Source organism: Trachemys scripta, chromosome 1 (assembly GCF_013100865.1).
Source record: "Trachemys scripta elegans isolate TJP31775 chromosome 1, CAS_Tse_1.0, whole genome shotgun sequence".
NCBI classification, from domain to species: domain Eukaryota; kingdom Metazoa; phylum Chordata; order Testudines; family Emydidae; genus Trachemys; species Trachemys scripta.
In genome coordinates, this window is record NC_048298.1 from 207,270,398 (window position 1) to 207,294,528 (window position 24,131).

The following is a 24,131-nucleotide window of genomic DNA, read 5'->3' on the forward strand; positions in this document are numbered from 1 at the left end:
TTATTTCTACCCTTTGTTTCCTATCTTTTAACCAGTTACCAATACATGAGAGAACCTTCCCTCTTACCCCATGATTGCTTACTTTGCTTAAGAGCCCGGTGAGGGACCTTGTAAAAGGCTTTCTGAAAATCTAAGTACACTATATCCACTGGATTCCCCATTGTCCACATGCTTGTAGACGCCCTCAAAGAATTATAGTAGATTGGTGAGGCATGAGTTCCCTTTACAAATACCATGTTGACTCTTCCCCAACAAATTATGTTCATCTATGTGTCTGACAATTTTGTTCTTTACTATAGTTTCAACCAGTTTGCCTGGTACTGAAGTCAGGCTTACTGCCCTGTAATTGCTGTGGTCACCTCTGGAGCCCTTTTTAAAAATTGGCATCATATTAGCTATCCTCTAGTCATTTGGTACAGAAGCAGATTTAAATGATAGGTTACAGACTACAGTTAATAGTTCTGCAATTTCACATTTGAGTTCCTTCGGAACTCTTGGGTGAATACCATCTGGTCCTGGTGACTTATTACTGTTTATCAATTTGTTCCAAAACCTCCTCTAATGACACCTCAATCAAGACAGTTCCTCAGATTTGTCACCTAAAAAAAAATGGCTCAGGTTTGGGAATCTCCCTCACATATTCAACTGTGAAGACTGATGCAAAAAATTCATTTAGTATCTCTGCAATGGCCTTATCGTCCTTGAGTGCTCCTTTAGCATCTTGATCGTCCAGTGGCTCCACTGGTTGTTTAGCAGGCTTCCTGCTTCTGATGTACTTAAATATGTTTTTGGTATTACTTTTTGAGTCTTTGGCTAGCTGTACTTCAAATTTTTTTTTGGCCTTCCTAATTATATTTTTATACTTCATTTGCCAGAGTTTATACTCCTTTCTATTTTCCTCATTAGGATTTAACTTCTACTTTTTAAAGGATGCCTTTTTGCCGCTCACTGCTTCTTTTACTTTGTTGTTTAGCCACAGTGGCTCTTTTTTGATTCTCTTACTATGTTTTTTAATTTGGGGTGTACATTTAGGTCGAGACTCTATTATGGCATCTTTCCATGCAGCTTGCAGGGATTTCACTTTTGGCGCTGTACCTTTTAACTTCTGTTTCACTAACCTCCTCATTTTTGTGTCGTTCCCCTTTCTGAAATTAAATGCTACAGTGTTGGGCTGCTGTGGTGTTTTCCCCATCACAGGGATGTTAAATTTAATTATATTATGGTCACTATTACCAAGCGGTCCAACTATATTCACTTCTTGGAGCTGATCCTGTGCTCCACTTAGGACTAAATCAAGAATTGCCTCTCCTGTTGTGGGTTCCAGGACTGGCTGCTCCAAGAAGCAGTCATTTAACTAAGACCTGTGCAAAATGTTCACAGTGAAAACAAAGATTGTTGCAAAAATTCCCATATTTAGCTCAATGGCTGAGACAGCACCTCGTCAGTGCCGTATAAGACTCCAATCTTTGCAGCTCTTCCTGTCCTCCCTGTCCCTAAAACCTCATTTGTATATGGTGAGAGTAGAACCCTGCCCTTTTGGGACCAGGTGGAGAGGCTCCTGCTGTACTTCTGACTAGTGCTGAATCTCACTGAATAGCATATCTCAGAAGCCTGTTGGTTTCAATGACTTTATTTGATTTCTGCTTTGTTTTAATAAGAAATTGATGAATCCTAATTGTGGTAAAGAAGCCTGTCCACAACATAAAAGCCATCACCACAATCAAAACTTAGTGAGGCAAAGAATTCAATAAATACAGAAACTGAAGCTACCTTTTCTGCGCTACAGATTGTTCACTGTAGGAGGGGGTTGAGGCTGACACGAGGTAAATAATTAAGAGGAGGATCTGTCAATAATCTATTAAAAATAGTACACAATTAATTGAATACTATGTTTTGCAAATATATTGCCTGAATTATCAGTAAAAACAATGAGGAATCCTTGTGGCACCTTAGAAGGCAACTCCCATCTTTTCATGTGCTGTATTTTTATACCTGCCTACTGTATTTTCCACTCCATGCATCTGATGAAATGGGTTATAGCCCACGAAAACTTATGCCCAAATAAATTTGTTAGTCTCTAAGATGCCACTGGACTCCTCGTTGTTTTTGCTGATACAGACTGACACGGCTACCACTCTGAAACCTAAATTATCAGTATGGCTGTATTTAACTGGGAAAATCATCTAAAAACATTCAGTGAATAACTGGACAAATACTGTGAAATGTAATGAATAAATTATTTGAGAAATATTATTTGACCAGCTGTAGTTGATCACAGTGGTGGCATTGTGGCAGCTGTGTAAGATCAGGATTTGAATCAGGAATAAGTATTTTTTTCTGTCAACTTTTTGCTTGTAGTCATGAGATCATAGATTCATAGATTCCAAGGCCAGAAGGGAACACTGTGATCATCTAGTCTGGCCTTCTATATATCACAGAAGGCCATAGAACTTCCCCAAAATAATTCTTAGAGGTGATCTTTTAGAAAAAACATCCAATCTTGATTTAAAAACTGTCAGTGATGGAGAATACACCATGACCCTTGGTAAATTGTTCCAATGGTTAATTTCCTCACTGTTAAAAAATTGTACCTTATTTCCAGTTTGAATTGCTCTAGCTTCAATTTCCAGTCACTGGATCGTGTTACACCTTTCTCTGCTAGAATGAAGAGCCCATTATGAAATATTTTTTCTCCATGTAGGTACTTAGAGACTGTAATCAAGTCACCCCTTAGCCTTCTTTCTCTTCGTTCAACTAAATTGATTGAGCTCTTTCAGTCTATCACTATAAGGCACGTTTTCTAATCCTTTAATCATTCTCGTGGCTCTCCAAAACCCTCTCAACATCTTTCTTGAATTGTAGGCACCAGAACTAGACACAGTATTCCACCAGTGCCAAATACAGAGGCAAAATAACCTCTCTACTCCTACTTGAGATTTCCCTGTTTATGCATCCCAGGATCGCGCTAGCTCTTTTGGCCACTGTTACTGTGGGAACCCATGTTCAGCTAAGAAAACATGGGTAAGTAGTAGATACCACACTAAATCACAGACCAGAAATCCTATATTCTCTGAAGGTCAGTAAATCTAGGGTCTGATCTAGTCCTTGTTGAAGTTAAATGAGAGTGTCTCCATTGACTACAATCAATGTTAGATTGCACCTCTAGCTTTCAGTTACCTAATGGGAGACTTTATTTTTTAAATGTATATATGTGAAATATTTGTTGAAATCTGTGCAGAATCTTTCTGTGTCCTGCTTCACTTTGCTGTCAAAAGAAAAAAAGTTGTGTTTCCAATTGTCCACTTGATTAAACCAGTTCTCATTAAAAAATGTACATCTGTCCTTCATGTCCATGTCTGATTTTCAGGAGTTTATATTAATCCATGCAAAGCATATGGAGGATTCAAGTGAAATGGGCTATTAGGTTCTGGCAGTTATTTAAAGTTTAATTACTTGCTAGAAACTCACTCCTAAAAAAATAGTAATACACTTGAATTAAAAAATAATTTTGGTATAGTGTTTGGCAATCAAAGGAGATCTAGAGCTAAACTATATTAGCTCACCCACCTTATCTGTCAAATATCCTGCGACCAACTTGGCTACAAAAACACTGCATTCAAACTTACCATAGTTAACTTTGTACCCCCTCCCCCGACCCCCATAAGAAGTGCAGATTGCAGCATATTCATTTGCCAATTAATTAAAAATGTGAAAGGCTGTCTTTAAGCAGTGTGAGTTTTGATCCCTTAATCTAGCTAACATTTTATATTTCAAAGTCACTCCATGCAAAATACTTTCATTTCTATGGATGGACTTTTAGATTTAATTTCTGCAGTGAATATTCTCTTTATAACACACACAGAAAAACAGGATATTTTGCATAATCTCCTTAGTTTGATCAAGGCATTTTTAGATTACATAAAGTAAAATATAAGAAAACAAGGCAGATGGCTAGCCTCCCTTTGATTGAAAATTCCTGCAAGATATTTTCTTTTGATCATGTTACATTTTATTTTAATTTTTTGGATGTGATTTGAAAATCAGAATTACATGCTGCTTCTGATGTGACATTTGAGGGTCTGCTTTCTGTTTACTTACTTTCCACTATGTATATTCTGCACCTAAATGGCTGCTTTATAAAATGTAACATCCTTTTAATTAAACATGTCAGGAGCACAAGTATATTATATGCACATCATAGTGGGCCTAGTTTTGAATATAAAACAAACCTACTGAAACATGTAACATCACTACATGATGTGACTTAGTAACTGGAGATCCACTTGTGCTGAAAATGTGTAGTACTGCACACTGATTTTCAGCTGGGAAAACTGTTATCAAATCAATGCATGAGGTATTCTTCACAAATGAATAATGTTGTGAACAAGGACATATCAGACACCTGCAGTGTACAAAGTTTTTCTACCATTCATGAACTAAACGCAAAAGCAAACGGAATGAGCTTTTCAGCTATCTTTTTATGTCCACTAGTGAAATCCTCTGCCTGCTTTGATATAGTGCCAAGTTTCCCCAAAAATGTGCCTAATCAAAAGCCCCCTAAGTCAATAAAAGTCTTTCCACTGACTTCAGATCAGGTACAATCTGACTCTCCTTGTCCTGATACCCAAGAAATTATGGTGGGTGAGTGGAGTATACAGACAGAAACCCCCCAGGTCTGCACAGGACAATCTTCATAGTCTGTCAATACTTCAGTCATTTGCAGGGCTTGATGCTGAATGGTGTGAGCTGGCCTGGTCAGCAAGAGCCAGAGCTCTGCAACTTAGCAGTGCATATTGCTACTTAAACTGTCTTGGCAAATTCATTTTTCAAGTGAAATGCCACAAAGAAACTGCCTACTACTGCATTTATTCCCTAAACAGACTGATTAAAACATAAGCCCGTGATAAAACAACAGTGTGTACTCAAGGGGAGTACAGTTATTGTTCTGTAAATGAAAAGTGCCCCTTTTATTTACAAAGGCAACTGATATTTTAATTTCACAAAAGGGACCTGTGCAAAAGTTTCCTTATAAAGCTGAGTACCAAAAAACATAATCAAATTTCCACAGAGAAGCTGCTATTGGTTTCCCTCTCTTGCATAACATACTTCACTAGCACAAACTTGTCTCTATCTACCACATGAGCAGAATGTCATACCAAATGGTGCTACAGAACAATCAAGTCCCTGTGGAGTTTTTTTAATGTCCATAAGTATTATTATTACAAATACCAGATGAATTCATGATGGGGATAAGTACACTGCAGTTTCACAGTGAATGGGCACTGGGATTCATGCAGTGATGCTTGGCTTCTTTTCTGCTGCCCATGAAATACATCAAAGAACCAGAAACCCCCACAAAAAAATAGAATGAGATAATTACCTAACATGATGAAGGGAATTCCCAGGAAGGTGGAATTGTATTTCCCACCAGTCAGATTGATGATTCCAGCTGCAGTCAGAGTGGCTAAGCTCACCGTTAACAACCCTAAAAGGCCAAGCCAAGGTTTGCTGCGGACACAATCCTGCATAGAACAGCAGAGTATGGCCAAAGTGACCACAAGGACCAGGCCTGTGGTCAGGTAACGTTCTGACACCCTGCTCGTCTTCTGGAAATCCTCCCTCAGCGAAGACGAAGTGAAGGGATACATTTTGACTTTCCTGTTGGATTTCTGAAAAAGTTCGACAGTGTCACAAAAGATGGATTCCCACTTTTCTGCTACCATGTCATTCAGAGAGTTGATCGCCTGCAAGTAGTAGGTGAGCTGGATGGCTTCTGCAGACTTCACCCGATCTTTGCTGTGCACGGTAACCCCGCCAAGCTGGTGCCCGTTATACACTTCCCTGCCATCCTTTAAGTGAGTGATTGGATATGTGATAACAAAATTAGTTCGATTAGAAGATCGAGCAGACTTTAGCTCCTCCAGTACATGCACTATGTCATCCACTATGCAAGTCTTGTCATTATTCAGGATACATATATGGGCAAATGTGTAATTGAAACCAGGTCTTTGTACTTGGATCCTGGTCACAGCTGAGTGTAACTGTAAGGGGGAGAAAAATCACACACATTATTCATCAGTTAATTGTGCACCATAGCAGGTAGAATGACAGCAGTTTTGTCATCTCAGTCCATTTCCTATTTAATCTCGGCAAAAAAAAACATTTCTAATTGCTACAGTATGAATAGTAAGCACATTATAAAAATGCAAAACATGCATTAAAGTACTGATATTTCCCCCCAATGTCCTTTACTCATACCTCAATTCTGTTTTGACTTCTATAAATGCTAGGTGCACCTACTGTTCACCCTCTCCCAAAACAAAATATCATTCCAATAAACCAGAATGCTTCATTTCCAAGTGAAGCAAAAGGGACAGCTACAGACCAACCACATTATGGCAATGTAATAATAATCAGGATTGCTAAATGACCACTGCATCAGACAACTATCAGGAATGCAGTACAGAAAAGCAAGATGACGGGTCATTTCAATGTGCCACTCGGGTGAGGTGTAGTAGGCCCAGTTGATTGGTAGTGGGAGGTTTGACCCTTTCTCAGGACAAAGGAAAGATCACAGCTGCATGTCCTAAGTGCCAGGATTGTCAGGATAGCATGACCAAGCTATCTGGCATTAATTAAATAGTAGTCCTATCCACCCAAACTACAGCAAAAAGTTGAGATGATAAGGGAGGCTAAAAACAGAAGTTAGAGCCTCCTGGAAGAACATATTAGCTGGCAAAACCTTTTATTTTAGGAGTTGCTGGTTGGGGACTGCTATCATTACAGTTGTATCCCAGCTCCTTTTCAGAGGTGCTTGTATCTGACGTGTACTGTTTAGGCTGAAAGTTTCCATGGTTAATCTCTGACCAAAAGTGAATTGTTCTAGAAAATGGGAGCAAAAAAGGCTGTTATTTTTGAAAGAGGAAATGAGTGGAAAAATTGCACTGTCCCCATGGGAAAAATAAAATAAAATCTTGTGACTTCTTTTGAACCAGTTTCCAGCTAAAACAGGTGGAGTTAGAAGGTTGAAATTTGGTACGGGAATAGCCTTAAGTATAGTGAAGGCCCATTCAGTATTCTGGTGAAAAAATGTTTTAACTTGGCCGTGTTAGGACGCTTTGCAAACTATATTGTTTATTTTGCGTATGGTTCCCTGATAAGCTTATAGAGCCAGATCCTCAGCATCAGTTAAGTCCTCTTTGTGCTGCTGTAGTGATGTAAAGGGTACTTAAACCTGCCTTAAGGAGGCAAGATTCCATGAAAAGCCAGCCGTACGATAGCCACTCTTTACTCAGGGTATGGGAGTGGCTTGGGCTAGAATGTCATATACTCTGACAATCCTGGCTGACAGAGCAACTCCTTGAGGGCCATCATCGGCTGGTGCAAGTTAGAAAAGTGCTGAGGCTGCTCTAACGTGCACCAGGAGCTGGCCTGGCCTTTGGCAGCTGCCAAAATCAGAAAGGTAGAAAGGTGTCCTTCCCTTCCGCTCCTGGTGCACTGCTCTGGCTCACTGGGGATCTAGCTCAAAGTGCTACACTCCATAGGCCCCTGAATTACTCTGAAATGATCAAACATGGAATCTGGTCAAAGGGACCCGTTGGCTTCTTGAAGTGTAGGGTAGTAAACATGGGGCTGGGAGCCAAAATATCTCAAGTTCAATTTCCATTCCTTTTTCTGACTGGTTTTAATAATTCAATATATTTCCCAATTCCTGTTTTGTGAAGGGTCACAACACTCCTTGCATGAGGCCAACAATATCTTTATTGACATTTTTCAGATGGGTTAATCGAGGCACAAAGCTGACTTAACTTGACCAGGATCACTTGGTGTGTGGCAGAGTTGTGAACAGAACCAGATTATAGATCCATGTCTCATTCACTTGAGTATAGTTCCTCTCAGAAAAAAAGGATCCAGTCTTGTGTGGGTATAGCCTATAAAAGCTGTCTACTCATGCTTGCTTGACCACATTTGCCATTTTTGAGATCTATAGATGGGAAAGCCCTCTGTAGGTGCAAAGTGTTCTCATTAGGTCAACTTTAAAGACAGGAAAACTGACATATGAAAAGCTCAATGACTTGCTTGTAAGGTGTAGGGGTTTGGCAGTAAATCAAAAGATCTTGGTTCTCATGATTCTTTGGTGTTGGGAAAGTCTCTTGTTTCCTCCTCTGTAGAGTAGGGATATTAACACATATTTACTGATGAGTTGAGAGATTGAATTAGAAATGTCTCTAATTTTTTTAAATGACAAGTAATTATAATCTGACCTGCTGCTTGGCAGGACAGAAAGCACTGTCCTGGGGAAGAAAAACATCCCTTTCTCTTTATATTAGATGTGCTGCTATCTGCGGAATCCCGAGGGAGTGGGAGATTCTCAGTTTATACAGACACTGAAGGGACTGAATTGAGGCAATATTTAGCACACGTTTTCTGTAGAAGAAAAACTGTGATTGAAAAAGAAAATGAGAGAAGGTACCCACAATAACAATGGAGCTTGCAGACTCTGGTGGTGGAGATGGATTAGTTGTCTAAACACCGTGGGTGAAATCCTGGCTCTCTGGAAGTCACTGGAAGCCCTGGACTTCCGGGTAGCCAGAATTTCACCATATCTGTAGAAAAATGCGCATACCATGTATTATTTATTTTACCAGCAATCTGATTATCTTGTAATTATCTTACATAGTCCACTACCGGGATAAATCTAGTTGAAATTGTCTGTGATTCTTATGATGATATAAACAATATGTGTAAGAAGATACAAAATTCCTGCCCATTGAACTTGTTTGTCTTGCAATTATGTGGCTTGTTTCACTTGCATTTGAGTAGCTTTAATTTTCTGTAAAATTATAGAGCAATATTGACAATGTGAAGCTAGGTTGGGAAAAGGAAATGAACCAACAAACCTCTCCAGAGGATTGGAAGGATATAATGTTAACCAGAGTGAGCAGGCTAAGTTCTCCCTCATGGAGAGATTACAAATAGGAACTTGTGATTAAAGATTTTTGCACATCAGTCCTGCAAAACAAAATAGAAGTCTTCACAGGAGGGAATGTCTTCTGAGACTGTCCCAAGTTGAAAGGCTTCTGCTCTGTTAGAAAACTAATGCAACAGTTATTTCAGGGATATATCCCTCAACTTCATGTTGTTATGGTGTTAGGGAAGTGTTTTGATTTACTGAAATCAAATGTAGATATCTGTTTAGAGTTTTGTGGTAGCAGCCAGTAAATATATTTCATCAACTATGTTTGTAAAAACAAATGCCATTTATAGAAGCTGACAAGAATAAAAGATTTTTAAAAATTGAATTATTTGCTGCCTGCATTAGATTAGCAACTGATATCTTTGCAAAAGGATGCACAGAGTAGGATGCTGCAATTTAACCCCCCAAACAATGATATAACTTTTAAAATAATATATATTATATATAATTTAAAATAATATGTTATTTACTCTCTGTATCTACTTACCTATTTTGCCTCAACTCTGCTGAATTTCCTTTTCTTGTATGTCTGAAACCTTCTGTTATTTAGGTTAGAAAATAATTTGTACTGCCAACAATTCTGTTTATCTTTACTAAAAAGCTAGTAGCTAAACATGGTATTTGAAATACTCATGCTCCCTGGAGGCCATCATTTCTGATTCAGAGACCAGATCATATCATGTAGTATGGTCTTTTCTCTGCTGTACTGGCAAAGCAAATGGGCTATAATGCTGACTTAGCCAGACAGATGGGATAGGAGAAAGCTCAAGTAACCTGGAGATGGCTATTGGTCTTCCCCACTCTTCCAGCATAGGGAACGTGCCAGGGATGCATCAGGGAAGGAAGGGGAGCAACCAGAGTGCACTGTGCTCCGGCAATCCCTGGATAGTATAATGGCCCTTGAAGGTTGTTACAAGATGGTGCAATTTAGAGCAGCGCTGAGGCTGCTCTAAATTATGCCAAGAGCCAAATTGGCCCCTACCTGGCCTAGAATCAGAGATGGGTGAAAAAGTGGTGTAAAACCACCTTTCCCTTCATATCCTCCCCACCCCCTACATGCACTGAGCACTGTTTCAGCCATAAAGAAGGTTGACTCACACCTTCATCCTGGAAGCAGATACATTCAGTACCCTGCAGTTTACTATGTGCTGTTTTCAGAACAGATCTTAGAAACTAAACCACTCTTGCTTGTGTGTGAATACTAAGGAACATTTGGGAAGAGTATGGTTTAGTGCAGCAGCATCCTAGAATATCTCCCTCTCCACACTGATCCACCAGCCTGTGTGTCAGTTGGCTGCTGCCCTCTTCCCCAGAGACAGTTGTAGTTCCATGGCTCTCCTTATATAAAGGCATTTTAGGAACCTGATTGTTAGATTTGCATTGAATTTTTCATTTAGAGCAGAAATCCAACCTCTTTGTTTCGTAGGATATAGAATATGTAAAGTGCTTTGTGCTGAAAGGTGCTATTAATTTAAATGATTACACTATACACAACTTCATTTGAACATGGTATATTATGACATCCCTTTGGAACAGTGTTTAGTTTAGCGAATAGTAGTGACTACTGTTTAACTGGGACAGCATTAGCATAAATTTAGACATTGCAAAGTAGTTTAATGGTGAGTAATAAGGATTTAAAAAGATGTGACATTCGAAGCTCGGACTAAGGACGGGTCAGACAGTCTTATTTATTCCTAATCAGTTTTCCCATCCCTAATTGTCTAATACCTAGAAAGGGAGAACAGAAGTAATATGAATATAATCCGCACAAACATTTTTTATCCGAGATCCTCAAAGGGCAAGTAGTGCTGGTTCGTCATGGCGTACAGGTTTCTCAGTTAACTAACAGTGTAACTTTAGAACCCAGTATATAGCTGGTGCAGGAAAGCACTGTGCATGAGAATTGTATAGTATCACTTCAGCCATGATCGCATGCTGGTTTTGCTCTTGTACCTGAAAGGGCACCTGTCACAAATTAAATAATAATTGACACCCTTCTAGTCTTCTTGCTTAGAGGGACATTGTCAACTGAAATTCACATTCCCAGTCCCCCCACATTTCTGCTCCCCAAGACCTATAGGTAGTCAAAGGGAAATAGAATGTAAGGCTGCTTACATTAGGGCAGGGGCTGGGCAGGGCACGAATTCATAGATTCCAAGGCCAGAAGGGACCCCTGTGATCATCTAGGTCCCTGCATAGCTCCAAATATGGGAAATGCAAAGGTAGTTTAAAGTTATGTTTGGCTCCCAGTCCCCCCATATCTGCCTCAAGTGCAGGAATGGAGAAACTGAGAATAAGGACCTTTCTCTACAGTCAGTTTCACTGTTCTGATGATGGTGAAGTCCTTCTCCAGGAACTGCAAGAGGGCATTAACCAGTAGCATCAGTGACAGCAACGCTGGAACTGAAAGCAAAGAGACAGCTTTCAGGGGTGTACTCAGGAGAAAGGGGAGAGTTTGTTTTTGCTCTTATGCCCATTCAGAAGACCCTTTTCAACTCAGAAAGGGGAAAAATCTCCCCCCGCCCTTTTAAAAAAGGAACTTTCCGATATAGAAGTCTGCACATACTATGTAAATAGGGCTCTAGATATATTTTAAAAAGTCAAGTTAGCAATGTCCCTTTAAAGTAAACAAATTATATTCCAGTTGAAACTGCTGATTCATTTGCAAAATGATGCATTCCAAGAAATTCTGTAAAACCATGCTATACAACATGGTACTGTGATCAAAGCCATGGCTGAACAGCCCAGGGAAAGCAGCTGAAGAACCACAGATAGTCCTGTGTCTGTTACAGGTTTTAAGGCTGGTATAAATTTACCTCCAGGCAACTGAGTTACCAAAAATCAACTGGACTCTTAAGGCCTAATTCAGTGGAGTCAGATTATTAAAACTAAGCATGTGTAAAACTAGCCAGACATCATTTAGATAGTAGTAATGCGTGAACTGTACTTTATCTGATTCACACAATGCTTGCAGCTTGCTTTCTGATATGGGTTTCAAAAATGTATTTGTTTTTGGTTTTGTTTTCAAATTATGATGTGTAATATTTTATGGGTGGCAATACATGGCACCACACTAGATTATGATGTGTCACTTGACCTATGATAGATAAATAGCTAGCTAAATAAAATGAGTTAGATGGATATATTTTCCTCCTATAACATGAACAATTTGACGAATATAGGGACATATGTTGTTATGAGAGTCTGATCTTTGCGATGTCATATCACAAATATATTTTTTATTGTAATTTGTTTAGTCTCTAAATGCCAGGATCAATGGGCATCTGATGGTCAGTATTGGAGATGACCTTACATGTTGCCAACTCCTGCAATTGTATTGTGATTCTCACAATATTTGGTGTTTCTTTTAAAGCCCAAGCTCCTGAACTCATGTTGATTATTTGATCATCTCAACTTTCATAAAAAAACAAAACCAAAAAACGTATACCTTTCTGGCTGTGGAACAAAGCTTAAAATCCAGAAGGCAAATAAAGAACTCCAAATGTATTATTGTTTACAATCTCATGATTTTTTGAATGCTTGCGGTTGGCAATACTACTTACGCCTATAGTTTCATTGTAAATTCAAGTTGCCTTTGTCTGGTTTATTTTGTTGGTAATTTTTATGGGTAACTTGTGCCAATGGAAAGGAAAAAGAGGAAAAAACCTCTACTGAACTACTGTAAAGTTCTTCTGTTTTTCTATGATCTCCATCTATTTTTGCATAGTGCTTTTTGATTGAATATTTTCAGAAGATTGTCCCAGTAAAGACGAATGCATCCATCTGAATTAAGTGAGAGAACAGATTTACACAGCTCTCTTAATTTACAGGGGGAAATACCTTGCATATTGTACAAATATGGACAGAAATGAGCCCTGAATCTTTAGCAATGTTTTAAATAAGGGTTCTTCATTATAACAACATGAACACATGAAGGATGAAGGGGAAAGATGTGTAACTGTGCCGTAAACATTTCATAATGGGCCAGATTCTGCTCTGAGCCTCACTTTTCTGTGTCTAGAGTAACAGTGTACACTGGTGGCTCTCAAACTTTTCTACTGGTGACCCCTTTCACATCACAAGCCTCTGAGTGCAACCCCCAATAAATTAAACACACTTTTAAATATATTTAACACCATTATAAATGCTGGAGGCAAGTGAGGTTTGGGGTGGAGGCTGACGGCTCGCGACCCCCCCATGTAATGACCTTGTGACCCCCCCTGAGGGGTCCCGACCCCTAGTTTGAGAACCCCACTGTGATGGAAAGCAGTGTCTTGCACAAGAACTTCCAGCATGCATTTGTAACCTACATACAAAGCAGATGGATGAAACCAACAGACCATAACAGTGCATAAGGAAACACTAAAGACTAAAAGGCAATTCACCTGTAACTTGAGAATATGCAATAAACAAACAGTATGGGATACTGGACTATATATATTCACCCAGACTGTAAAGTCTCTGAATGAGACATTACAATTAATTAAATAAACCTCTACTCCGATATAACGCAACCTGATATAACACGAATTCGAATATAACGTGGTAAAGTAGTCTTCCGGGGGGGTGGGGCTGCGCACTCCAGCGGATCAAAGCAAGTTCAATATAATGCAGTTTCACCTATAACGCGGTAAGCTTTTTTGGATCCCGAGGACAGCGTTATATCGGGGTACAGGTGTAAGTCATGTTTTCACCAGCAGTATTTGTAATCTGCACAAAACATGGGGGAAGGAGGGGAAGCAGAATATTTGTCCAAAACTACTAAACAATTTTCAATGTAATTAAAATCCTTCAGTGATTTTTCAAAATACAGAAAGTTACTAAAGTTACTATTATTTACATTAAGAACTGAGTATTAGCAGGAATGTGTGCTTTTCCACTATACATATTTCCATCCATTTTCCTAGTGGCTCCACATCCAATGAGACTGCTATGCATTATTTTCTTTTCTAATCTAAGGAAAAAAGCGTTTGTACCCAATATGATCTTCATTTCAACCAATGTCATGACAATTCAGTTTGAGTGTGTGCTACATTGAGCTGAACATGCTTCATTTTGGCTACCCTCTTTCAGATCCTGTTGCCCCAACTGGCACATGGGGCAGAGCCAAGGTAGATCCCTGTTTGGAGCATCTGAAAGAGGAACATTTGTGCTGCAGCTAAGATAAAATGCTGCAGTTTTAACATTCAGATGGGAAGATCTAGGTTCCCCCCACCCCAATTCTTATTCTAATTCTTGAGTCATTATTAAGGTAGGCTGGGAACTTGGTATGTGCCTTTATATATGGCAAGTGCCCAAATAAAACTGTCTTTCTGTTTGGGAAAGGAGTCAGTCACAAGCTGTAAAGTCACCAATGATCATTTTAATTCAAACTTTGGTCCGTGTCATCTCCTCCGCTGGAAGAGGAGCATTACTCAAAGTTCTGTGCCTTTGAAGCCACTCAGTTCCTGAGGCATCATGCTGTTGAGGTTGTGCCATGATGTTTGCCATCCCACGGAAGGGATAAGTGGCTGCTGTTGAAAATCATCAAAAGGGCCAAAGGAGAAGTGCAGAGGGGACCTCTTTAAGGCAAAGAGTAGCTGGAGGAGCTATTGTTAAGTGGTGGGAGAAGGGGATACTGGGGCACACGTGTGGGCAGGGCCGGCTCTAACATTTTTGCCGCCCCAAGCAGCGCAAAAAAAAAAAAAAAGCTGCGATCGCGGCGGCAGCTCTACCGCCGCTTCATTCTATGGCGGCAATTCGGCGGCAGGTCCTTTGCTCCCAAAGGGAGTGACGGCCCCGCCGCTGAATTGCCGCCGAAAGGGCCGGACGTGCCGCCCCCCTCTTCATTGGCAGCCCCAGGCACCTGCTTGCTAGGCTGGTGCCTGGAACCGGCCCTGCGTGTGGGAGTAAATTAGAGGTCTTTGAATTAAAGGCAGCAGGGCAATTTATGGTTCCTAGTACAGACAGATCTGCTTCTGACACAAAGTAAAATCTATTTTCCCATGCTAATTTTTCCCCCTACTGTTACACACACCTTTTTGTCAACTGTTGGAAATGAGCCATCCTGATTATCACTACAAAAGTTTTTTTTTTCTCCTGCTGATTATAGCCCACCTTAACTGATTACTCTCGTTATAGTTAGTATGGCAACACCCATTTTTTCATGTCCTCTGTGTGTATATATATCTTCCTATTGTATTTTCCACTGCATGCATCCGATGAAGTGGGTTTTAGCCCACGAAAGCTTATGCTCAAATAAATTTGTTAGTCTTTAAGGTGCCACAAGTACTCCTTGTTCTTTTCACACACAGAAGTCATTGTAAGTTAAATGCTGACATTGATGTTTCTGCACTTGTATTTGCATGCTGTTCTTGTACCATGTTCCTATGTATTTTTCTTTCTCACCTGGCTGTGCCCAGATCTTACCTGCAGATCTTAATTCCACTCTGTTTTTGCATAAGGCACATTTTAACTTCATGACATTGTGCTGTTATGACAAATGTCTTGCACTTCCACTGCTTTCATATATTTTCCTCTTACATTAGGATTCTTTCCTTCTTTCTTCAGCCTTTTCCTAAAGGCATGATTTGGCCCTTTATTTTCAACTCACTACACAGTTTGTCCATGGTTAGAACTGTTTTTCAACTTTTGGGCAAAATAGTTAAAATTTGCTATATATGTACCTATGCAGTGTCATATAGCTATATTTCTTGTACGTTTGTATTAGTAAAAGTAACTAACTATAGCTAAGAGGTGGCTAAGATGTCAAAAATGGGTACGTAAAATTACGCTCCAAAATCCTAGCGGCCTTATTTTCAGAAGTGCTGAGCAACCAGCAGCCCCCGTTGACTTTCAAAAATGATTTCCTATATATGCAGTATATCTATAAGATAATGATTATAGATAACGCAAACATGGGAGCGTAACGGAATTATTTTCCCCATGAGTTTCACCATCTGTAGAAACTATCCATCCAGAATGTGAATGAGGAAATTGTAGAAAATATTATCTACCATATGCAGATGTGATGTTTACTGACATATGAAATAATTAAATAACAAGCTATTAAAGAAACAACAACCAAATAACAATGGGGAGTACAATGGTACAAAAACCCTGCAATTAACCTGTTTATTAATAAGTAGGAGCTATGAATTTCAGAAATAAATATTTTATCCCAATTTTTACCTCCACAGATATCTAGATATTTACTTAAATATCTATCTCTCACTATGGCAGGCTATGTGAAAGAAGGGGTAAATAAACATTGCTGCTAAAAATGTGAGGTTAGTGTAGTTCTCAAAAACTCAACATTTCTATATCTGTATATACACAACTATGAATATAAAATCCCTTTTTGCTATAAGGCATGTTAGGGTTCATTACTCTTTTACCTTAACTTTAAGCCACTTTAAATTTAACAAAAATACTGTATTCTTATAGTGTTTCTTATAAATATAATAATAGAGATAGAGTAGAAACAAAGATTAAATTAAAATCAATGTGCAGTACAGTGGGTTCACTGTAACTAGGGTTGAACAAAGAGGTTCAAACAAAAGACCCGAACTCCAGCTGAATCTAAATCAAGTTTTTTTTTTAAAGTGCCTGACTAGTGTTTTTTGCAGATTTTGTGTGCCTTTAATTTTCCTGGTTTCCTCTGCAAGTGGAAATACCTACTAAAATAGAAGAAGCCCTGGCAGTATTTTCAGCTTCATTTCTAGACTAAAGAGAATGGGAGAAGTTTTGCATAAGATCTCTGAACTTTTGGATGATTATTTGGACCAAATGTCCAAATAATGTTTTCTTCTTGCAGGTGTGTGTTGAGGTGCAGATGTGAAAACAGTATCTTTGGTTATATTTTTATTATATTTCTCTCTCCTCTCCACAAAATAGTGAATTTTGGAGAGAAAAAGGGTCTGGACTGACAATGCAGGATGCCAGTGCCCTGTATTTAACTATTGAACAGGCACAGCATAGGCAATGGAAGTATAAAATTCCTGTGCTGCCCTATTACCATTATCCCTCTATCTCAATGTGATGCGAGAGGGACAAGACATTTCATGAATGTCACAGGCTCGTAAAGCTATTTTGTTGCTACTTTGTCATTTCTGTGCTAGTTCGGGAAGGCAACAAGCAGTGTGTTTAGAACTGGTTTGTGCGTTTGTGAAGGGAGTTAGGAGAACAGTGGATGGAGGCTTCCTCTTAAATAGGAAAAGGGTAATCAGCATTGTGTCCAAGCCAGGCTGTAATACAGGGCAAGATGGCCTGATTCTCTAAAATGCACTAGTTGAGTTGTCATCACAAAACTGCTAGTAAATGTGTAGCAGCTTCTATATTCAGCAGTACTTGGCTCTGAGGCGTGAGCACCTACACCACACTAACACTCAACATGCCCATTGGGGATGGGGGGGATGGGTCTCTAGGTTTGGCAGCATTGTCTGAACTGGTCCAGTGACAGGATGATTCAGACTCCATTCTATTCTCCATTTCATACCTCACTTCCCAGATTGCCAACAAGGTGTCCTTCAGTGCCTATTGTGAAGATAGTTTCTCCTTCCCCTCTTCCCTGATGTGGACATCTGCCCATTGGAAACTGGACACAGACCACCAAACCATTTTAGATAGGCCACCAAAAAGCTGTTAGATGGTAACTATTAGTGCTATCAACCTTATTCTGATTCCAACCAGACGAAATGCTTCATAGCATTACCAGGGTGACTGTGTGGGAGCACACTTATCCTTCTGCTAAAACCAGGGTGAAAGCTCACCTTCTTCTCCTTTTGTGAGTGGGGGAGCACTAGCACTCCAAGGCTCTCCCCTGTCTCCTTGGCTGGTGAGATGAAGATTGATCAGGTAGGGGAATCTGGAGGAGATGCAGCAGAAGCAGCTGATGCCTGGCTGGGGAGTTTCTGTGACTCCCAGTGCTCCAGCCAGTAGCTGGGGCAGCAGCAACTGATCTGAGAAGACAAGGTGTCCCATCCTGAAGTCTCCTTTCTGCCTCTTCTAAAGCAGCAGTTCTCAACCTTTCCAGACTACTGTACAGGGTTGCCCAGAGGATTCAGGGGGCCTGGGGCAAAGCAATTTTGGGGGCCCCTTCCATAAAAAAAAGTTGCAATACTATAGAATACTATATTCTCATGGGGGCCCCTGTGGGGCTCGGGGCAAATTGCCCCACTTGCCCCCCCCCCCCGCTCTGGGCGGCCCTGCTACTGTAACCCTTTCAGGAGTCTGATTTGTCTTGCGTACCCCAACTTTCACCTCACTTAAAAACTACTTGCTTACAAAATTAGATATAAAAATACAAAAGTGTCACAGCACCCTATTACTGAAAAATTGTTTACTTTCTCATTTTGTCTGTATGAAATTCTAGTTTGTACTGACTTTACTAGTGTTTTTTATGTAACCTGTTGTAAAACCAGGCAAATATCTAGATGAGTTGATGTACGGAAGACATCTGTGTACCCCTAGAGGTACGCGTACCTCTGGTTGAGAACCACTGCTCTAAAGCAAGCCCTGTCCCTAGGCTAACTTCCCCTCCTCTACAGAAGGAAAGACAAACAATGCACAATGATTTGTTCAAATTCTCTCTTTGAAATGTCTTAACCTTTTAAAATGCAGGATGTTATTAAACACATTTTCTATCCTGATCATGTCTGTGTGGCAGCTGTTATAAAACAGGTGGGGTGAGCACCTCGCCACCACACACACTGTATGTAGTCACAGTACTTTGTTTGACTGGCTTTGGACTGCATGGAAACATGAACTCCCCTCTGATTACATTTATGCTCTTGTTCCTTTAGGTGCTCAGATACAGTGGTGATAGGTACAGCATAAAAACCTACATCTAGTTCTCATTCTCTTTCACTTGCTGCGCCCTGTCACCACAAGATGATGCAATGCCGCATGACCACATAAGAGTGAGAGCTGTGAGCTCCGCCTCCTATTTTGATCTGTTTAGACCCACTGCTCATAACCAATCTCCTTAGCCATCTACAGGGTTCTTTAGGCTGCTGTCTGTGCCTGGGTCTGCCCACAAACAGACCAATAATTAGAACAAACATATTTTGTATTTTCTGTAAAAATGTATTTTAGATGCTTGATGATGTCAGATTAACAATAAGTAAATGGAGTCAAATGACAATAGCGTGGTTAATCATGATCTCAGTAAGCGAAAAATAATCATTTTGTGGGCACATTCCAGCTATAAAAAAAGAGGCAGCATTTAAAACTGACAGAACTTTCTAAATTATAGCTTTCTCCCTGATATAATAAATCTAATGCAGAAGTTTGCTTGTGGAAAGATTCAGAGTCGCATTTATTTGTGTGTCACTAGTCTATTGATTAAACTACAGATCTCTAGAGATAGCACTACAGAGGAAAAATCCATTATAATTTTTAATCTGTGACTGAATGAATATGTACATCCTGGATGCAAATGCAGTTCAGAAAAATTGGAAAATGAAGGCATGAAAATTGTCTTCTCTGGAGTTTTCTTATTTACCACTGAAATGTTACTAGACTTACTGAGACGACATTCATTAAATCTACTTGCTGATTGCTGTTTGTCGATATGTCAGCAACAAAAAGGAAAAATATTAAATACTTGGGTGGATCAGTGCAATAGTACTATAGTTGAAATAAGAAAAATGAATCCACTGAAACACATTTAGTTTAGTGAAAAGAGTGAACTCTCCCAGAACTCTGTCAGAATATATTTTTTTACTTATTTTCTCATTTTTGGAAAGACACTCCCTCCTGTTCACATTAACATTATCTTTTGTGTGTTTTGACGGTTTGACATTCAGCAAATAGAAAATGTTGACAGTCTTTATGCTTTCCACAGGGGAACAATGTTAACATGCAGTCCTACAGTTTAATGCTAAAAGTGTGTAGATTCTGAGAACCACACCTTGAATATTTCCAAATGTTCCAGAGATTCTTCTTTCTTTCTGGAACTTGACCCTTTTGCGGCCCAATTTTTGCATCCATTCTACTTTCTCTCCCCCTCCCCGCCCCCCAAAACCTACTCAAAACTATTGCAGTCTAGACCAGATACTGAAATTAAAGAAATTCGTATTTCTGACATGTTAGGCTAAATTGTACTATGAAATGTCACATTACATCATATTCCATGAAACATAAATGATATGACAAGATGCACCTAATGTAACTTGATCCTGTACATCACAAACTGCACAATGCCTCAAATTTACAACCAGGCTGTTTTTTCTTTAAAAAAAAAAAAAAAAAGGTTTGTGAGGATGAGTGGAGGAGGAAATTACTACCAGTTAAAAATAATCAATTTGGTATGTAATTTGGTTCCAAGAACCATGAAGTGGAGGTTTCAAGCTATTCTGTACCCAAAAGTCACAGACTGTCCATACCTGGTAATCCATACAAACCACTCCCACCTCCCCAAGCAGTTTGCAGCTTTGTACTCAAACTTCAAAAACAGTTATTGAATTCAGAGTGAACTTAACTCACAGGCATGACTGTAAGAATAATAAAGAGTGCTGGAAGAATTATTTAACAAAATGCCCTGACTTCCTTATTCACAAAAATACACACCATTGTCTAGGTTATTTCATCCACAAATAAGGGAGATTTCTCATCTCCTTTAAAATAAGTAGTCATCCCAACTGTTGCAGGGATGTGACTTAGTAGCTGTGTTCACAAGACACACAGTGTCTATGGAAGGTAGGGCGTACCCCAACAGGCATAAATGTGTATCTGGATAGTGTCTGAGTTATTATAACACAGATTGGGAGGGTGGGGAAGGTTGGATCGAAGAAGAGGGGTGGGACGGAGAGAGAGATGAGGTGTGGAGTGCAGGAGGTGAATAACTGGGAATACAGCAGAGGTTTACCTTTAAGATCAGATCAGTATGATGTTGGTCCAGCATGTTCGCCTTCCTGAAGGATGTGATGATGACCCTGCCGTACCTCCCAGGGGTCTGCAGGTCAGAGTAGAGCCGGTGTTTGGAGCGGTTCACCGGGAAAAGGCTGTTCACCAGGTTCCTCTCGATCTTGGCCAGGCTGTGTTTGGGGGCCAGGAGATACTCCACGCTCTCCTCGATCTGGTACCTGCTGAAGCTGGCGCCCAGCAAAATCGAGATCAGCACGGGTGCGGAGGCGAAGAACACCGGGTGACTGGCAATGAAGTGGCCGAGTCTGGAAAAAGACGTCCTCAGCCCCCTGTGCAAAACCTGCCGCAACATCCTAGTGCAGAGGGAGCTCAGGAGGGCGAGGTGCGATCTGAAGCTCTCCCGGAGCCGAGGCAAAACCATCGGGGGAGCCCAGGCAGACGGGAGCTGCCCCACCGGCCTGAAATACACCCGGGCAAAAAAATCCGGCCGAGCCGAGGCGCTCAGCGGTGGGTGTGTGCGCTGGGGGGGGGCTGCTAAGGCTCTTTTCCTCCCGGAACGCGGCTGTGCCCTAGAGGAGTTTCCCAGCGCCTCATTGTCTGACTTCCACCCGCCAGCCGGCTCTGGAGAGCAGACGCCCAAGGGCAGCGGGGCTGGGGCGGCGAAGGGAAGCACGGGCGAGCGCCAGAAGCCCCGAGCCCACCGCGGCTGTCGCCAGACCACAGCCGAGTTTGTCGGGGAGGCGGGGGCTGGCCGCTGATTGCCGCCTTTGCTCCAAGCCCGCGCAGGCAGCGAGGAGAGCGGAGCGCCCACTCCCCCTCATGGAGCGGCTAGGGGAGGCGTGCTCGCAACAACAACAACAACAACCCCCCGCACACACACCCCACACGGCACACGCCGGATCCTTTGCGGGGGGAGGGGGGGAGGGCTGCGGCTGCTCGGTTGTAGATCCCCTGTGTGAGCCGGGCGGTGCTGAATGGATTTCAGGCGGCTAGTCCCCCACCCGCTGCCACACACTCCTCGCCGTCTGGGTTTAAAGCAGCGCGCTGGTCGGCAGGGAATCGCCGCTTGCGAGGGAATCACACCAGCGCCCCGTGACCCGGAGGGGCTGGAGGTGGCCACGCGTGGAGCGCAGGGCCAGTTGCCGTCCTTGCTTTCCCACCACAAGTTGTTCAGATGGCGGCCCCCACCCCCGCCCCCTTTTGCCTCCCCACCTGCCCCCGCCCACAAAATGATCAGTCAGTCCTCAGGGCAGCCGGCGGCTTGCCGCGGTGCCTCCTCGCCCCATCTTCAGCCGCGGCTCCTAATGTCCCGGCTGCCGGAGGTGGCCGCCGCGGGAGCGGGTGGGCTGCATTGCTGACCGCCTCCCGCAGCTGTCGGGCGGGGAACTTGGCTGGAAGAAGTCACAGCGGATCGGTTGCAAATCAAAACGACTAAGACCTGTGTAGTCAATGGAGCCCCCCCCAGCCCACTTTGAAATAAGAGGACCTGATGATACCGCTTTATGTCAGCCCCATGACAGCGCCGCCGCGAGCCTCCAAGGGACAAGCTGCCAATCAGAAAATCCTCAGGCGCTCAGGCAAGGAGGGAGCCAGGCATGTCACTGGTACAGTCACGCTCCTCCGGAAAGTTTCCAGCCTCACCTCTCCAAAAATCCTCTTAGCAGCACGTTTTGGGGGCCGGGCCCCACGCCGGCGGCCGCGGGTCCCATTGTTTCCGACACAGGATCAGCACAGAGATACAGTTTTGTGTATTTCATTGGTATCACGCGATCCTTTAGCTTGGCCAACACATGCAGCGGGGGAGTCGCTCGCTGGAGAAAGCAGGAGCCAGAAACGTCTAGGCGATTCCTCCACCCGCCCTGTCTGGTCGCGTGTGAGTGCGAGCGTGGGTCTCCCCCCTGTCTGGCTCTGCCGCTCTGAGGATGCGGCTTGTGCGAGGGCTTTGCCGGTGGAACAGCAGAATCCGCCCGGCCTCATGCGGCCCTAATGGGCATGTGCACAGTGTCTGCACATGCCCATTGCCAAAGTGAAGTCCCGCTGAAGCTGGTGCCCTTCCCCTGCCCTTTGCCCTGAGCTGCAGCAAAACTCCCCTTCCCCAAACGCACCGTGGCGAACCGGCAGCGAGAAAGGGTCTGGGAACGGGGTGTGCGAGGGCGAGCTGAGCAGCTGATCGGGAGGGAGGAGGAGGTTGGGTGTAGGCGACGCAGAGCCGAAGGAATGTACAAATCGGAGCAGGGTATCGAATTCCTGTCTGGATTTTCAACAATGGGAGGGTGGGGCATACAGAGGATGCAGGGAGTGCCATAAAAAGTTGAAGCTGCACTGACACGGACATCCCCATGTGCCTGGACACTTCCCCCACCACTCTGATTAATTGGTAGGTGTGTAGTGATGTCACAGTGGGGTTCTCCCTTGGAGATGACATAGCGTGAGGTATGGGTAGTGAGCAGATGAGTCATTTAAGATTTATAATAGTATCTCTCTTGAGTGACTTTCAAATTTTGATTTTGATTTTGATTCACGTTTCCTTTCAATATTTTTATGGCTGGATTTTAACTTGAGTTGGGTGTTTAAGGCTTATTTTTTTCTTCCTTTCACTAACAGATTTTCTGTTGCTTCTGTCAAAAATCTGCTACCTGTTATAAATGTTAATGATTTTATTGAAGGGGCACCTTACCAATGCCTGCCTTTCTTTCTTTCTTTCTTTCTTTCTTTCTTTCTTTCTTTCTTTCTTTCTTTCTTTCTTTCTTTCTTATTCTTCAAAAAAATCAAAACAACTTTTTTCCAGTAATGTGTAATATTATAACCTATTACATTTGTATACCTAGCTCTATCTAAAGTCTAATCTGAAGAAATGGTGTAACTATACCCCTATAAAACAATAAAAAAAATCAGAAATTTATTAGCAGCTGGTTTAAAGCTTTCATATTTGGATACCCAGATATCCACATGTTTATTTCTGTTACAGTTAAACCATCTTTCTTAGCTTCACCCAAGCCATCACTGCCCAAACCATAGAGACTTTATGGGACCCTGGGTGAACTTGCATTTTGGTGCCCCTTGCCTCCATGGACATGGTGCTCCCCATTGCTCCTGGTCCCCCATGGACTCCCCACCCTCCCTTCCTCCCAAGCTCTGCACTGTGCCACCTTCACCCCTAATCCCTGCACCTCCCTTCTGCACCCCTAACCCCTACACTGTGCCACCTTCACCCCCAATCCCTGCACCTCCCTTCTGCACCCCAACCCCTGCACTGTGCATGCCCCCTTCACCCCAACCCCTGCATTCCCCTGTGGTGCCCCAATAC

General features: G+C 42.0%; 1 protein-coding gene across 1 annotated transcript in view; it reads right to left on the reverse strand.

Moving 5' to 3' along the window:
- PTCHD1 (patched domain containing 1) overlaps nucleotides 1-22,010 on the reverse strand; it is a 43,993-nt gene extending 21,983 nt beyond the window's left edge. The window contains exons 1-2 of the mRNA XM_034755251.1: nucleotides 20,826-22,010; nucleotides 5,381-6,041 (exon numbers count right to left, since the gene is read on the reverse strand). Of these exons, the coding sequence (XP_034611142.1) occupies nucleotides 5,381-6,041; nucleotides 20,826-21,245 (1,081 nt within the window). The 5' untranslated portion in view covers nucleotides 21,246-22,010. The remainder of the gene's footprint in view (nucleotides 1-5,380; nucleotides 6,042-20,825) is intronic.
- Between the last annotated feature and the right edge of the window lie 2,121 nt (nucleotides 22,011-24,131).